Below are 18,003 nucleotides of genomic sequence, written 5' to 3'. Positions count from 1 at the left end.
TTTTGTACTCCATTATGAACCAAGGATCAGCACATTCATTGTGTAAAATGATCCAAGATACCAATATAAACCGAGGTTCGTAACTTTCATTTTGTAAATGGAAGCAAGGTAAAAATTTCAACTGAGGATCGCTGTTTTCATTGCGTAAAATGATCCAAGGTACCAATTTGAACCAAGGATCGGTACTTTCGTTGTGTAAGATGAACCAAGGTATGACAATGAATTGAAGGTCAGTACTTAATTTGGGTAAAATGAACGAAGGCTCCAATTTGAACTGATGATCGGTGCTTTAATTGTGTAAAATGATCCAAGATACCAATATGAACCGAGGGTGGGTAATTTCATTGTTAAAATGAACCAAGGCACAACTATGAATCGAGGGTCAGCACTTTAATTGGGTAAAATGAACCAAGACTCCAATTTGAACTGAGGCTCAGTACTTTGATTGTGTAAAATGATTGCAGGTACCAATATGAACCGAGGGTCGGTACTTTCATTGTGTAAAATGAACTAAGAACTTTGAACTGAGGATCCATCTTTGCCTTTAAGAAATGTGTTTTTTTGTGCTCTTTCAGCCAGCACAAGAATAAAAGACTTCCTATTTTTATTTTTCTACCGACCACAGGCTTCCAGCTAGTTTGATATATATATTGAGATGAGTAGTTCTTCTGCACCTTTTCTTTTCATAAGCTTGTTTCTCATTCTTTCTCTAATTTTTCCTAATGGCTTTTTTGTATTGTTCAGGGGAATAAGGTAGATTGAGATGATACGTTTTACTATTGTTGGCTTATTTACAATCTTCTCGGCTCTCGTTGTCATCTATGGATGTATTTATTTCTAAAATAATGATCAAATTAAATTATTGATATTTCAAATTGAAATGATAAAGGCTGCTGATTAAAGATTTGGTGGTTTAATAGTTTATTAAAGGAAATTATTTTTTGATAAAATTTCATCCCCATCAAGAGTGTTGGTAAACAAATATGTTGCGGTTTGTTTTATTTATTGTTCTAAGTGTCTTTGATGAACAGAGATAAAATGATAAGATAAACATCCATTAACATTCTGGTCTGAGCTCCTCCAGAGCCACATATCACATTAAGATTGTGTCATGCAGTACAGGTATTGTTTTTTAAAATTAATTATTTGACAACCATGGAAGTTTTTTTTTTTTAACCCTTTCAGTCTATGTATTTATTTACACTTGTCTTTGTTATTTATTTAATCGGACCTTTTATGATATTTTCCACATTCCTTATGTTTTCCATGAAAATACCAAGGTTGTGATTATCTCCATTTCTCAGTTTGGTTTTTGCCGAGTTCTTTTTATCAATCATTTGAATCGAGTATTTTACTTGAAATGATTTCTAGTGGTCATTTAATCAAATGAATAAAATGTCTAAATATTAAATTGTGTTTTGAGGTGGGGGGGCAGAGGCAGGCATGAATGTTGCGATATATTACATCATAAAATCACTTTGCACGTGTCAAAATGTGATTTTTTTTTTCTTTCTTTCAGTTTCCTGGATTTGGCTTCATTCCCAGACAACCTGCTATTGTCTAACACATCACATATTGGCTTCATTCCCAGAAAGTAAGGAGGCATTTTATTTAAAATTATTTATGAAGCAGAGTGTTGAAATTTAGATGTTTATGATGTGTTTGAATCAAAATGAGCCAAATTTATGTTTTTGTTGACTCCACTCTGCCGTGCCATCCTTCGTCCTTTTGACAGGCAGCAGTCTCTTCCCTCTCTTCAGACCTTGATAAAAATCACAAATTGGTCAAACACTTGGAATATGTCTTTCAATCCTGAGAAATCCCACACATAACTCTATCTCTCTCTCTCTCTGAAAGGACTGTTCTGTAAATCCTTCAATCCACTTTCTCAACAACCCTCTCAGAGGTTCAGTCACTCAAACTCTTGGGTCTCACTCTCAGCCATGATCTTTCTTGGGCAAACCATATTTCGAAGTTGGTCTCCAAAGCCAAACGCTGACTGGGCATCCTCCATCATGTAAGATCCTTCCTTGGCACACCTGAGCTCCCATCCACCTCCAAGGCTTTCATCTGCAGCTTGATGGAGTACGGCTCTCCCCTCTGGGCTAACTCCCCTACCTCACATCTTGACACTGTCTAAAGCAAGGCTTTCAAGATCATTCGAATCTTTTGCGATTAACTAAATCTATGGGCCTATTACTTTGCCATCGCTGACATGTCAGTGATTTATCTCTGTCTTATTTTACCTCATTTCTGGTCTTTCACCCTCTACCCTCTCCGTGCTTCTGCAGGAAGCTATCTGCAGGACAGATATCTGCACAACACATGCGGTCCACCAGCAACCCCCTCCTCATGAAACTGATTAAATCCAGAACCACTGCTCACCTCTACTCATTTATTCTTCTTTTCTCATGCCTGTGGAACCACCTTCCATCCTCTCTTCATTCTCATTCTGCCCTTCAAGTCTTCAAAACATTCTGCTGTTCACCATCATCTCAAGTCATCCCTCATCCAAAACCATGATCTTTTCTACACCCATTAAACAATCCCCCACCCCTCTCAAAATGTTTGCTTATGTATCCATGTTGTCCACCCCTTGCATTCCCCCCCCTCATCCTCAGTTACCTCATCCCTTGTTTGTCCATCTCCATCTACCTTTCTCCCTCCACCCTGCTGTTGGTGTTTCCTCTTTCTACTGCTGTTCCCTTTGTTATGTTGTGGACTGATATGTTCTGTGTCCTAGCTCTTCCATGAGCTTTGACCGTGTAACAAAATAGAAAAAGTTATATTGTTGAGGAATACAAGGCAGAATGGTCGAATAATTATTCCCTAATTTAATATTGAAACCATTGGGGAAATTGGATCGTCTTAAAACTCTCATTGGCATTGGGCGGGGGGGGGGGGGGGAAACGATGATGCCATTTATAGACTGGGTCAAAAAGTTTTTCACCAAATAAACATTGAAGTCATTGGATCAATGGACACTAAACAGTCAATGGATACTAAACAACACAACAATAAGCATCTCTGACAATAGGTACAGTAGCTGTGTGCAAAAAAAAAACCCATCATAAAATTTGTCATTCAGAAAGAAAAATGGAAAAGAATAAAGTTTAACTTAAAATATAGTCCTTTGATCTGTATTAAAGTTATAGGACTACCTACCTGTTGATGAAACAAAATGTTTCTGAAGGTCAGAGAATAAATATCAGCATTTACATGACATCACTTCTGTAGACTTCCATGAAACAGGAAGTGGTGTGTATGGTGCATTGTGGGTAATGTTGATGCCAGGAATGAGCCATTTCATGGCAGGGAACAGAGCTACTAAGAATTACCAAACTGTGGACTGTCATATAAGATATTTATTCAAGATGTAAGCTTATTGGTAACTGATGTTACCTCCCAGATATTTTGGCAACTGACCTTACCATGTTCAGATGCTCTCAGAACAATAATGTTTTTAGAATCATCACTCAAATATACATTGTAACAGACTGGAGGAGGAAAATTATGATGAACCGTTTCCAACACTGTGCCACTCTCTTGCTACAATAAAAACACATACTAATGGAAACCGTCTGTTATAAAAAATATACAACTGACTTTTGGTGAAATTATGGCCATAATGCTCTTGGGTAGGCTACATGTTATTAGCATTTGTGGTGATGAATGTTCGTTCATTGCTTGGTAAAGTCAATGAGTTTAGTGGAATCCATTCAAAATGAGTGGGCCAATGAAGAGGTTTTTTTTTCACAATTCTCTTTATTCATTCTAATTGTTGCTTTTTCTTCCCTTTCACTATCTTTTGAAGGAGAAGTGAATTCTTGCAGAAATTTTTCTGGAAGGTTCACTTAGATGTGCTTGGATGGGTTTGAGGGTTGTGGAATAACGGCTGAAACCCAAATACTATCCAGGTTCCTCCTGATGACTCCATCTTTGCTCTTTACTTCTTTGGGTTCCTTCTTGGTCTTCCCTTTCATTACATTATTGCCCCCAACGACTTTAAATGTTTTGCGAATGTCGGTCCATGGTTCATGAAGGATTCGTCATGGAATCGAAGTCAGGAATGCAAAAAAACCTGTTTTGACAAACTTCCATATACACTCTGTCAACTAAATTAATTTCTTGTTGGCCCATTGTCTGTAATAAAATAGGTTGGGGGTCACTATAGCATGGAATTTCCCATTTCCTTAATCGAGGCCCGATCCTGCGTTTCTGTAATTTTTGATCCTTTCATTGTAATTGTACAACTATCAAATTTGACATGATCAAATTGTCACTATTATTGTTCTACAGTCTTCCCATCCTCTCCCATCACCTATCTTTGCCTGAGTTTCTGAATATTTGGATGTTTTGTGCATATTCACACTATTGTCTTAAACATTTCAACCATCACTCATAAATCTGCTCGGTCACAGGTACACAGAATTGCTCTGAAGATCAAATTATTTATTCAACAAAATTCTGATGAAGCAGAAAGTAAAACAAAAAAACTCCACAGCAATGTTCAAATTCAATATCAAGTAATAAACACAGTGACAATTAAAAAATATCAACTTAAAAAATATATATAGTGTCACATTTACAGCCCCCAGCCATCAATGTGACTGCAGTCTAGGGGCAAACTGTATAAATCAGAACAGCTGGCTCCCACAGAAAGTGAACATAAAGCGAAATTTATCACGGCAGACACACCTGAGCGGTATAACATGATGCCAAACCGAGAATTAACCATTTCCTTAATTTGCTTCCTTCCAGAAGCCCAACAACCTTATTATCCAAGCAGCAAACAGGATGAGTGAGAAGGTAGGACATGTTGCGCACTTATTATGCAATAAATAATTCAATAAAGTGTGAGACACGTGAAAAACACAGCACAATTAACGAAACAAGAACCAATCACAAATTAATTAAAAATTAAAAGCTGAAATGTATTGCATCAACATGTTGTGCAGGCAACAACCCCCTGAGTCAATACTTTGTAGAAGTGCCTTTGGCAGTGATTACAGCTTTGAGTCTTCTTGGGTATGTCTGTATCAGCTCTGCACATCTGGATTTGGGGATTTTTCTCCCATTCTTCCTTGCAGATTTGCTAAAGCACTGTCAAGTTGTATGGGGAGCATCGATGAACAGCAATCTTCAAGTCCTTCAACAGATTCTCAATGGGATTCAAGTCTGGACTTTGGCTGGGCCACTCAAAGACTTGCACATTCTTGTTCTGAAGCCATTCCAGTGTTGCTTTGGCTGTATGATTGGGGTCATTGTCCTGTTGGAATGTAAATCTTCGCTGCAGTCCAAGGTCTTTTGCACTCTGAAGCAGGTTCTCAAGGATTTGCCTGTATTTGGCTCCATACATTGCTCCCTATATATCCCTACAAGTTTCCCAGTCCCTGGAGCAGAAAAGCATCCCCCATAGCATGATGCTGCCACCACCATGCTTCACAGTAGGGACGGTGTTAGATGGGTGATGAGCTATACTCGGTTTCTGCCAGACGTAGAGCTTTGCATTCAGGCCAAAGAGTTCAGTTTTTGTCTCATCAGACCAAATAATATTTTGCCTTATGCTCTGAGTCTTTCACGTGCCTTTTTGCAAACTCCAGATGTGCTGTTATGTGCCTTTTTCTCAGGAGTGGCTTCAGTCTGGCCACTCTCCCATAAAGCCGAGATTTGTGAAGTGCTGCAGAGATTGTTGTCCTTCCAGCAGGTTCTCCCATCTCAGCTAAGGAACTCTGTAGTTCTGTTAGAATGGTCATTGGGTTCTTGGTCACCTCCCTGATGAAGGTCCTTCTTGCCCAGTTGCTCAGTTTGGTTGGACGGCCAGCTATAAGAAGAGTTTTGGTAGTGCCATATCTAAAAATTGTTTTATACTATTCCCCAGATCGATGCCTCCTCACAATTCTATCTTAGAGTTCTGCGGACAGTTCCTTGGACTTCATGGTGGAGTTTCTGCTCTGACATGCACTGTCAACTGTGGGACCTCATACAGAAAGGTATGTTTCTTTATAAATCATGTACAGTCAATTGATTTGACCACAGGTGGACTCCAATCAAGTTGAAGAGACATTTCAAGGATTATCAAAGGAAATTGAATACACCTAAGCTCAATTTGGAATGTCATAGCAAAGGTGTTGTGTACTCATTGACGCAAGACATTTCAGCTTTTCATTTTTAATTAATTTGTAAAAATTTCTAAAAACATGTTTTCACTTTGTCATTATGGGGTATTTTGTGTGGATCGGTGACAAAATATTTAAATTTAATCCATTTTAAATTCAGGCTTTAAGACAACAAAATGTGACAAAAGTCGAGGGGTGTGAATACTTTCTGGAGGCACTCACTGTATGTCAATCGTCTAGTAGTTTCAGTTTGACACCGATCTTCATGAAACCTAACCACATGGTTTTCAAAAGCGAGGCAATAGGTAGAGCTATGCAATGGCTAGAAGCCAATTGTTGTTGTTTTTCAGTCAAATGTTTTTTTTTTTTAAGTCAAATGGTCAAATGTCAAGGTCACATGAAATCTTCAATTTTCATCCAATTTAAATTTGAACAGGGTTTCCACATTGAGTCACTGAATTGGTTCACCAATCAAAAGCTCGAAGCCAACTGTTTCTGAGGTCCAAAGGACAAGGTCTCGGAGACTGATTTTGCAAGTACCAGTTTGTGACCGCTTGTTGTTTTCTCTTCGATATCGTCATGGTCTTTCCTCATTGTATCAATCTCATATAAATTTTATTGGCCAACTCTTCTTTCAGCCTACTCTGCTGATCATCATCCATTTTCTGCCTCTTCTTCATGGTCTTCCTGCTCATTAATTATCATCGACTGTTCCTGCTTTTATCCCTTCTGTCTGAGTATGTGTCATCTGGTCTGGGTTGCCTGGCTGGACGAGTTCTCTCTCCATGGGTGCATCTACATCATTTCCTTCTGTTATACTCTAGCCTTGCTTTTGGGCTTCCGGTGTCGAGCCGTGGTCTGAATTTGCATCCTATTGCACAGCTTTTCTCCTCTCTGTTATTGTGAATGGGCACTCATTACCTTCTGCTTTTCATGAAGACCAGAGTTCCAGTTCCTCTTGTGGGTCTGCACTCAACTCCTGTCCCTCCATCTGCTGTGCAGCTCTGTTCGGTGCTCTGTCTCTAAATGTTTTACCATGAAACTTTCATCCCAAGCCTGTTATTATCTGTCCAGTTTGAAATTGGTGGAAGTTCTCCATTTGTTGGTGACCATTCACTTCTTATTGTGTCTTTGACATGTTCCTCTCTTAATTTTGTTTCTTCCTCTTTGAATATTTTCTGTTTGGTTATTGTTGCTTTCATTATAATTTAGTGTTGTACCAACATGATCTTGATAATGGAAGTATTTTCAGAATCGCCACTCCCATGTGTTTACACTATCTCATCTTGCACCCTTTCATCCGGCAAATTCGATCGCCTGCAGAAATATCCATTTTTCGTTATTTGAAGAGTTTTTCTTCTTTTGTTCAAAGGTCATTTCTCTCCTGTCTGTAGCTGCTTGCTGTCTGGCTTCATTTACTATTATTATCATTACCTCTATTCTTTCTTTGCATCGGAATTTGTGGACTGTTGATATGACAGTGGTAAACTTAGTGAGTGCGAGTGTTTCCGCTTTGGCAGATAATTTTGATTTCAGTTGGTCCACGAAATGTTCTCCATGTCCATGCATCAATGCCTCATGCGAAGAATACGCTTTGCAAATAAGGTGGTCTCCTTTGCCTTTTACTACAGCTCACCTCATTTGGACATTTTATGTTCGACTGGAGCTTTTTCTTGTTGATTTTGAGACAGGCGGCACCTCTCTCTTGCATGTATTTTTTTATGTCGAGATAAATGTGAAGCAGACATAAAGGCCTTGTTACACATGGAGCACTTGTAGTCTTTCTCTCCCGTATGCATTTTTTGATGTCGATGTAAATATGATAAAACAGAAAATGCCTTGGTGCACACTGAACACTTGTAGGGTTTCTCTCCCCCCATATGGGTTATCATATGCGTCTGCCAGGTTGAAGTCTGACTGAATGATTTATTGCACACACTACACTTGTACGGTTTCTCCCCAGTATGGATTCTCATGTGCACCCGGCGGCTTGAGATGTGACTAAATGATTTATTGCACACACTGCACTTGTACGGCCTCTCCCCAGTGTGGGTCCGCATATGTACCTGTCGGCTTGGGTTGTGACAGAATGATTTGTTGCATATACTGCACTTGAACGGACTCTTCTCCCCAGTATGGGTCCTCAGGTGTATGTGGTGGCTGGAGAAGTCGGTGAATGTTTCATTGCACATACTGCACTTAAATGACTTCTCTCCACTATGCATCCTCATGTGTAGATGGCGGTGTGAGATTTCACTGAATGTTTTATTACAAATATTGCACTTGTATGGCTTCTCTTGTTTAGTGTGGGTCCTTATGTGTCGCTGGCAGCTTGAGATCTTTTGGAATCTTCTATTGCACACATTGCACTTGTATGACTTCTCACCAGTGTGTGTCTGCATGTGTGTCTTGCGACCTGAGTACTGACTGAATGATTTACTGCAGAAACTACAAGGAAATGGTTTCTCCCCAGTGTGAGTCCTCCAATGTGCCTGATAAGTTGACATCTGAGTGAACGATTTCCTGCAAATTGAGCACGTGTACGGCTTTTCTCCTGTGTGTATCCTCATGTGTTTCTGGCGGTTCTGGTTTGATGTAAATGATTTATGACACACACTGCACTCAAACGGCTTTTCTCCCGTATGGCTCCTCATGTGTACATTCCAGTTGGAAGGGTGTACAAATGATTTACTGCAAGCGGTGCACTGGTAAGGCCTCACTCCAGTGTGTGTGCGTGCATGTGTCTGCCAGTTTGAATGCTGTACAAACGATTTACTGCATTCAGTACACTTGTACGGCTTCTCCCCAGTGTGTGTCCGCATGTGTATCAGAAGCGTTGACCGAAAAGTAAATGATTTCTCACACTTCATGCACTTGTGACACTTCTCACTAGTACGAGTCCTCCTGCGATTCTTCTTGGTGGAATAATTCTGAGAAAATGTCAGGGAAGAGCAACTGAATGATGACATGCATTCAGTGCCCTTGTCTGTGTTTTCACAAATGTCAATATTCATGTTTACCTGGTCACAACTAGAATTCTGTTGGTAATCATTGGAATTCGCGCAGTGACTCTCCTGGTGGTGCTGCAAAGATCCCTCGTTGGAGGTATGAACATTCTTGGTGCAGGAAAACATACTGAAGATCGTTGTTGATTTCCCTGAAGATCATTCACAGACAGAAAGTCAGTCGGTGTATCAGAGGGATATAAAAACAGCATCAACACAAAGGCATGAATTTCAAAACGAAAGGAATGATGAAATTACAAACCTCTCTTGGAAAGCAATTTACATTTTTAATGACACAATTACATGAATGTGTACAAGTGGGGAAAGAGGTAGAAAAGCAAAGAATTAATGAAAACTTTCCACAAACATCAACAAGTGAGAAATCTTCATTACACTACAACCTGGGACCCTCACATTAACTAATGGGAAAATTCAACTAAGTCATGCAAATATGAAGATCTGTGTAAAAACTTCCATTGCTGAGAAATTCAACAAAACAATGAAGGAAATATCTTTATCTCTGCCACCTAAGTTGGATGGAGGTTATGTTTTCACCTCTGTCTGTTTGCCTGTCGGTGAGCAGGCCATCTCAAAAAGTTGTGGACGGATTCGGACAAAACTTGGTGATCATGTTGGGTGTGTGACAAGGACTAATCCATTCGATTTTTGTGAAAATCTGAGTCCAGATCCAGATACGAGAATTTTTTTTATTTTTTATGCGATTCTTCACCACTGAGAGATGGGGCCACAAATGATATATAGCATGATATCTCAAAACGTTGTGGACAAGTTATCACAAAACTCCGTGGAGGAGTTGGTTAGGTGACAAGAACAAGCCGATTCGAGTTTGGTTCAGGTCCGAATCCAGATCCACCCCATCAGTGGGATACAAAATGTAAACTGTTTAGCCTGGGTGAGGATGCTCTACCGAGTTCATTATGTTTCGCCAAGTGTCACTCAGTGATTTCTCGTCTATTTGTCTGTCCATCAGCAGGATATCTCAAAATTTTTAAGGACATATTTGGAAGAAACTTGGTGGGCAGGTTGACTAGGATGAATTGCCTCCATTTTGGTGAAGATCCGGATCTAAGAATTTTTAGAGTGATTCTTCATCATCAAGAGGGCCAAAAACGATATACTGTCGGACTCCACTATTCGCGGTGGTTACGTTCCTAGAAAATTCCGTGAATGTCGGGGCATTGTATCAATGGGAAAAAGGGGATATGTTCCCAGCAGTTTGTGATTCATGAGGGAAAATCAAAAATCCCCATGAAAAATCAAGAAAAATCAAAAATAGCAAATAGATCATGTGGTTATGGGAGAAGCACTTGGCTCTGGGAGGTGTATCGTCAAAAGTGAAATTATTTATTTTAAATAAGGATTGCATAACATTTGGAAAAGGGAAGGTTGAAGTAAAGTCGTGGAAGTGTATGGTGAATTTGGAACGGTAAATGCAGTGTGAAGCTGCTGGGTCGATGAAAAGTACCAGGAAGAGTAGAGAGAGAGACACGTGGTTACAGGAGGTGTAGAGATCGAAAGGATACAAGGAAGATTATTATTTTTTGATGCATTTTTGAAGATCAAGTAAGATTCGGGAATGGAAGGTTGTAGATCGGAAGAAATGGTGAAGGTAATGGCAAGAGAGGGTCAGCTCAGGAGAATAAAGATGGTGTGCCAGCAGGAGGAAGAAGAAGAGGAGGATGAATAATAATAAGAAAGATCAAGACTCGCGAGTGTGCAAGGAGAAAGGTTTTTTTTTGGTTTTTTGGATTTAACACAAGAAATGGAGTGTTTAGATGGGAGGGATGGGGAACGTTGGGAAAGTGGGGAAGATAGAAATTGAAGGTAATGGGGAGAAAATACAAATAAACACGATCGTACACCGAGGGGAACGATGGGTAGGCCTCAAGCACTTGGTAAGACAAGGTCGACGAAAACCCACAAAATAGCACGATTTTTGAAACAAAACCGAACGAGGAACACACAGTAACATGCAGGTGAGAAAATAAACAATTAAAGCGGGACAGATAACGACCGGAAACTTAACTTTGAGATTGTCAGCAGAGAGCCCTGAAGGAGACCTGCCAACGCTCTAAACCCAGAACCGGAAGTTATGGTTATGTTATGACAAAACTAGGTGAATGAGTTTGGTAGGTGACAAGACCAAGCCGATTTGATTTTGGTTAAGGTCCAGATGCAGGTCCAGCCTATCAGTGGGATCCAAAATGTAAACTGTTCAGCCTGGTGGAGGTATGCGCTCTACTGAGTGCTGTTCTAGTCCTTGATTATGTCTTGAGTGATACCACCTGTGAAGGATAATTAAGGGATGTATTTGAGGTTCAGTGAAAGACAAGGCAATTAATTTACTGCACAATGTACCAGAGCACAAAGTCTAAAGGGGATAACATGCACTCGATGATTTGGAAGGTACGCTACCCCGGGGGAAAGTTAAACATTTGGAAATCAAACCTACATTTTCTTCACTGTGCTGCACAATTACAAGGAATATTTAAAATATGTAAAATATAAAATCTGTAAATAATGTTGTATAATTAATTTGCTTAATTCCTTCCACATAAAATTTTTATGGGTAGCATATGATGAAAGAACAAGAACAAGACAGTTCAACAACTAAATGTGTGCTTGGTGCTTTGAAAATCATAAATGTTGGCCACAGTTACGACGGTCCATGGAGAGGATACTCCAAGACACATGTTTTTCCAGTAACCCCCTTCTGATTAAACATCCAAAATCCAGGAACTGCACACCTCAAATTTTATTCCTCACCTCTCCCATCTATGGAACCACCATCCAAAGGTTGTTCTGTCCCACACTTCCCTCCAGGGTTTCAAGAAAGCAGTGCAGTGCCAACTGTCATTGCCAATTCTGATCCATGATTTTTATTATCCCTGTCCAACATCCTTTCCGAATGGAACTATCCTGCATGTGAGTTTCAGTGTTTCCTGTACTCTTCAATCCCCCTCTCTTCTGTTGATGGTTTTCCTTGATGTTTGTTCCAGTGTGAGTCAGTTCTACCTTGCTCTTCCATGAGCCTCGCTTCTGGAAGGAAAGAAACAAGCTCAAATGAGCTAAGATCCTCGTCCTCTTAATGACGATGTCATAAAAACGAATATGACGTCATTGTGATGTATCAGGTTTGCGATGAATTATCTGTGCTAATGCCCAGCTTGATTCCCGCAAACAAAATTCAAACAGCTTGCCTAGTTTCGGAGATAATGGTATAGGCGATTTCCATTAGCGGCAATATTATGACGTCAACTTTTTTTCGAGGAAGAATTTCCAAAATTAGATGGTTACTGGCTGCGCATGCGCTTTCTGCATATACATGGCAAGTTTCACGAAGGTCAGGTCAGGTCAGGTATGGGAGCATGTGCCAGAACAGTGCATCGCTGCGTCCACTTTCCGCCGGTACTCCAGGGGCATCCGTCTGGCCTTCCCCCAGGCAGATGCCAGGCCCATCCCCATCTCCTTGAAATGGTGGTCAACCTGCTGCCCATTGGTCGGCCCATGGGTCTCCTCCACTCACGAGACTCCCTCGCTGAGAGAATCTGGTGAGCAGGATCAGCGTCAGGAAAACGAGCCACATGTCCATGCAGCCGCAACTGACGCTCACGGACCATGCAGGTAACAAATCTCATCCGAGTCTCTCTCAGCAACCGCTCATTGGACACAAAATCTGACCAGCGATAGCCAAGGATTCTTCGAAGAGACCTGGTACCAAAGGAAATAAGTCTCGGTCTCAGATCCTTGGTCAGAGTCCAAGTCTCACATCCAGAGAGCAAGACTGGAAGCACCAAGGACCTGAAGACTCGGACTTTCGTCCTCCCGCACAGGTACCGGCAGCGCCACACCCCGTGATCCAGTGAATCCATGACTCCCCAGACCCGACCCAGGCGCCGATTGACCTCTGACTCACAGCCAGCTGAGACATGAATATCATTACCAAGGTAAGTGAATCGCTCCACGACCTCAACATCCTCACCACATACAGACACAGACAGGACAGCAGCATCCAAGATGTCATTGAAAGCCTGGATCTTTGTTTTGACCCAAGAAACCCGTAATCCCAGCGGCTCCGACTCCTCTTTCAGCACCTCGAGGGCCGCCAAAAGGATATCTAAAGTCTCCGCAAAGATGAACTGCATCATCTGCGAAATCAAGGTCCGAGATCTTGACATTCCCAAACGATGCACCGCAGCTTGATCTCTCCGACATCCTCCCTAAAATCCAGTCCATACAAGTGCTGAAAAGTGTGGGGGCCAGTACACACCCCTGACGAACAAGTCAGAGATGGTACCACCACACGTCACAGCACTCTCAATACCAGAGTAGAGTTCAGACATCAGATCGATCAGTTTTGGTGGCACCCCACGAAGACCAAGAATCTTCCAGAAGGCATCCCGATTCACTGAATCGAGCACTTTACAGAGATCAACATAGGCTGCAAGCAGCCCCTGCCAAAACTCTCATCTGCGTTCGGTGAGGACACGAACAGCAAGGATATGGTCAATTGTTGACCTCTTTGGTGTAAAGCCTGACTGCTCTGGACGCTGGTGCTCAAGCAGATGGTGGCAAACCCGATCAAGAATTATCCGAGCAAAGACCTTGCTGAGCACTGAGAGCAGCGTCACCCCTCGGTAGTTGTTGCAGTCTTGGCGATCACCCTTCCCTTTCCAGAGAGGGGACAACAAGGCCCCTCTTCCAATCAGTTGGGATGATGCCTGTGTTCCAGGCAGAGCACAAAACTGCATGCAACGACACGAGTGCAGCATTTCCACCAGCCTTGAGAAGTTCAGCATGGATGCCACAGATCCCTGGAGCTTTACCACATTTCAACCGTTTCACCACAGCCCGTGTTTCCACAAGCGAAGGTGGACCACAGTTGATTGGAGGGTCAGCAACAGGGATTGTAACACCCTTGACATCCAATTCGACAGCTGCGGGATCAGCCTGGTACAACCGCTCAAAGTAACCGGCCCAGCGGGCCTTCACTTCAGACTCCTCTGTCAAGAGCCTACCACTCTCTGCTCTAACTGCAGTGCTCCGAGGGATGGGCTTGGATGAACGCAATGCACGAATTCCCCTGTAAGCGGGATGAGAATCACCTGTCCACAGGTGATGCTCTACCCCCTCACAGATTCCTCGCACATAGGCCTCCTTGTCCACCCTTAATGCACGTACAGTTTTATGCCTCAGCTCCCTGAACAGCTCAGCTCTGCCATTCAGCCTGGCCCTGCGACTCTGGTCAATGGTATTCAGTGTCCCTTGAGAGACAAAATTCTTCTTTGCCCTGCGGTGAGTTCCAAGACATCCACCGGCAACATCAAGGACAGTGGTCTTGAAGGCACTCCACAACTCTTCAGGCACCCCCCCCCCAAAGCACCCAGACACCCCAAATGTCCACTCAGCCTGTTCGCAAACTCCTCAGCGACTCTCTCATCCCTGAGCTTGGCAACATCCAGCCTCGGCTGGGATGGTACCATTCTCCAGGATTTAAGGTGCAGCTTTAGAGTTGCTACAACAAGCCGGTGGTCAGTATTGAGGAACTGAGCACCCTGGTAGACCCTGCAATTCTGGTTCATCCTCCAGCGACCGTCAATAAGGACATGGTCAATCTCCTTTGCCACACCGCCAGCGTTGGAATACCAAGTCCAGCGATGAGCTTGTGGACGCTGAAACCATGAACCAGCCACCCTGAGTCCGTGACTTCTTGCAAAGTCAAGGAACTTCGTGCTATTCTGGTTCATAGTTCCTGACCCATGGGGACCAACACATGTCTCATAACCATCCCTATCAGTTCCAGTCGATGCATTGAAATCCCCCAAGACTAGAAGTGTATCTCGTCTGGGGAACTGATCAACCACAGACTCGAGCGTGGCGTAGAATGCATCCTTCACGGTGAGGTCACTCGCCTCAGTCGGAGCATAGACAGAGACCAGGGAAATGACACCCAAGGAGTGATGAATCCTTCGTCTCATAATACGCTCGTTGACCGGTGTTACCTCAATTATCATTGGGGTCAGCTTTATTGGACACAGCTACAGCAACTCCTTGAGTATGGTAACCATCAACAATGGTTATGTATGGTAACCATCAGCAACTCCTTGGAGTATTTCACGAAGATCCGATGAAAACTCTGGGTTGTGAAACAAAAAATGTTGAAAAATAGGAATGACATCATCGTGATGTATCATATGTGCAGTAATTCATCTCTGCTAATGCCCTGTTTGATTCCCGCAAACAGAATTCAAAAAGCTTGCCTCGTTTCGGAGAAATTTTTTTCTGCGATTCCCATTAGCGGAGATATTTTGACATCATAACTTTTTTTCTCGGAGGAATTTTCAAAATCGGAGATGGTTACTGTCTGCGCAGGGTATTTTTACATATATATGCCAAGTTTCAGGAAGTTTCGATGAAAACTGTTGGCTGTGAAACAAGAAGTTTCACGAAGATCCGATGAAAACTCTGGGTTGTGAAACAACTCGGGAGAATTTCCAAAATCGGAGATGGTTACTGCCTGCGCATGGGCTTTCTGCATATACAGGGCAAGTTTCACAAAGATCCGATGAAAACTCTGGGTTGTGAAACAAAAAATGTCAAAAATAGGAATGACGTCATAAAAATTGATATGACGTCATAGTGATGCATCATAAGTGCGGTAATTCATCTCTGCTGATGCCCTGTTCGATTCCCGCAAATAGAATTCAAAAAGCTTGCCTAGTTTCGGAGATAATTTTTTAGGCGATTTCCATTAGCGGAGATATTTTGATATAAGTTTTTTTCTAGGAGGAATTTTCAAAATCGGAGATCGTTACTGTCTGCGCAGGGTATTTTTACATATATACTCCAAGTTTCAGGAAGTTTTGATGAAAACTGTAGGCTGTGAAACAAAAAAGTCCACAAGAACAACAACGTGAGTAAGACTTAGAGATCCTCCACGAGGATCTAAAAAAAAATTAAGAAAACAGCACTGATCGAAAATTAATTATAAGTTTGCTCGTTCTACTTCCTTGTACTCTGAAGCACACCAGCTCTCAATAACACTGAAAATGTTTGTGTTGTTGATGCCAAACTGTTTTGGTGGACAATTTTTGCTCATTTTGCTTCTGTTGAGGCCGCTTCGTGGAATTTCCATTGTGTGGAAAGTCCTCTAACTTGCCTGGGTCTTGATCGATCACAGTTATCCCAGGCAATTTCACCCCAAGAAAAACTGAGTGGCCTGATTCAAACCAGTCGTGAGAATGTTCACATGGCCTCCACATTTGAGCCTGAACAAACGATTATGACCTTGGATGTGGAAATTCCCTGCCTAGAGGATTGAGCAACAAGACTGGCTCAGAAACTGACTCAAACAATATACAGTAATAACATTAATAATAAAAATAATAACTAGAACAAAGTCGATGGCATACCATTGCAAATCCCCATGCTTCCCACCGAAAGCAAAGTTGAAAGATGGCAAAACGTTCCACCAGAAATGACTGAAGATCAAATTTTGAGTTGAAATTTTTTCCACCCCGTTTTGACCCCTGTGATCCTAAATTCTCACCCCTGGGGCATGAACCCAGGGGTCAAAAAAAAAAATCGTTGCATAATTCATGCATCTGCCAATGTTGATTGCATATACAGTACAAAGTTTCATTAAAAAAAGATTTTAAAATGTGCCCGCAATTGCATTTTATGGTATTCGACCTTTTGACTGCCCAAGGGAGGGAGCGAGGTCAAAAATGATCCTGCTCTTGCACATTCTTGCCAGGTTATGATCATAACTACCAAGTTTGGTGAATTTCTGCTCAACTGTTTAGGAGGAAGTAACATGAGGGACACTTGACGGACAGATAGCATGACATACAGAGACAGACGGAGCCAATCACAATTTCCCCCTGTTGTTTTCAAAAAGCGTGGGGATAATTTATTATCTATATATTAATACTGAAGGACCAATTTTGTGCTCCTCCTAGAGGTCGTGTCACGTTTTTCTCGGTGCTGTGACCTGGACTGAAAGAAACTCCGTACCTGTAAGAGTGCATCGCACATAGTGGCAATAGTAAACTTTCAACTCTGAAGCAGAATAAACACTTTTCGTTTTACATTAGTTTACATGGTGAAGTGTGACGTCACCGCTGAGAGGCGTCAGAACGTCATGACATCATCGGTCATTCGCTGACGTCATTACGTCTGTCGATGACAGACCGTTACCGCTGAGCGGTATGATTCCACTCCTCGAAAATAGCGTCTGCAATGTAAAACCCTCTTCTGCACATGCTGACTACCTCAGAATGTGAATTTGACACAAAAAATGTAACAATAAACATTGTATCTTCTATATATTAAAACTGAAGGACCAATTTTGTGCTCCTAGCGGTCGCGTCACGTTTTTTCTCAGTCCTGTGACCTGGACTGAGACACTTCGTACCTGTAAGAGTGCATCGCACATAGTGGCAATAGTCAAACTTCAACTCTGAAGCAGAATGAACACTTTTCGTTGAGACGGGGGCAGGGAGTGAAGAGGCGGGGCGGGAGATGAAGAGATGGGGGCAGGGAGTGAAGAGGCGTGGGACAAGGTAAGCAAATTTTTGGGTGGGGGTAAGCAAATTGAAAGCGGGAGATGGGGGGGAATGGGGCGGGGGCTGGGGTGAATTAGGCGGGGTTGGGTGTGAGGGGGTGGACAGGGGGTGGGGGGAAGTGGGGCGGGGAGTGAAGAGGCGGGGCCGGGGTAATTACATTTTTGGGCAGGGTTAAGCAAGTTGAAGGCGGGGAGGGGGAATGGGGCAGGGGCGGGGGATGAGTAGGCGGGGACAAGCACACCCTGTCCAGTCCATGTCCCTCGAGTGTGGGTGAGCTGGTGAGGGTGGTTG

At 42.3% G+C, this 18,003-nt stretch overlaps 1 protein-coding gene and 1 long non-coding RNA gene across 5 annotated transcripts in view; one reads left to right on the top strand and one right to left on the bottom strand.

Moving 5' to 3' along the window:
* Positions 1–6,012, top strand: part of LOC147010017 (uncharacterized) — a 23,585-nt gene extending 17,573 nt beyond the window's left edge. Inside the window, exons 2-3 of the long non-coding RNA XR_015052720.1 lie at positions 1,520–1,594; positions 5,882–6,012. This is a non-coding gene — a long non-coding RNA (uncharacterized LOC147010017). The remainder of the gene's footprint in view (positions 1–1,519; positions 1,595–5,881) is intronic.
* The window catches only part of LOC147010016 (uncharacterized), a 49,021-nt gene that overhangs the window by 7,637 nt on the left and 23,381 nt on the right, over positions 1–18,003 (bottom strand). For 2 of the 4 annotated variants that reach the window (XM_085861033.1, XM_085861035.1), the window contains one exon: positions 4,432–9,276. In XM_085861033.1, the coding sequence (XP_085717159.1) occupies positions 7,757–9,276 (1,520 nt within the window). In that variant the 3' untranslated portion in view covers positions 4,432–7,756. Of the gene's footprint in view, positions 1–4,431; positions 9,277–18,003 lie in introns of those variants that run through there. The other 2 variants (XM_085861034.1, XM_085861036.1) reach the window with 2 other exon arrangements.

This window comes from Eptatretus burgeri, chromosome 17 (genome assembly GCF_056783735.1).
Source record: "Eptatretus burgeri isolate ZD-2024b chromosome 17, Ebu_testis_v1, whole genome shotgun sequence".
In the NCBI taxonomy this organism is placed as follows: domain Eukaryota; kingdom Metazoa; phylum Chordata; class Myxini; order Myxiniformes; family Myxinidae; genus Eptatretus; species Eptatretus burgeri.
This window is presented reverse-complemented; position numbering and strand designations above follow the sequence as displayed.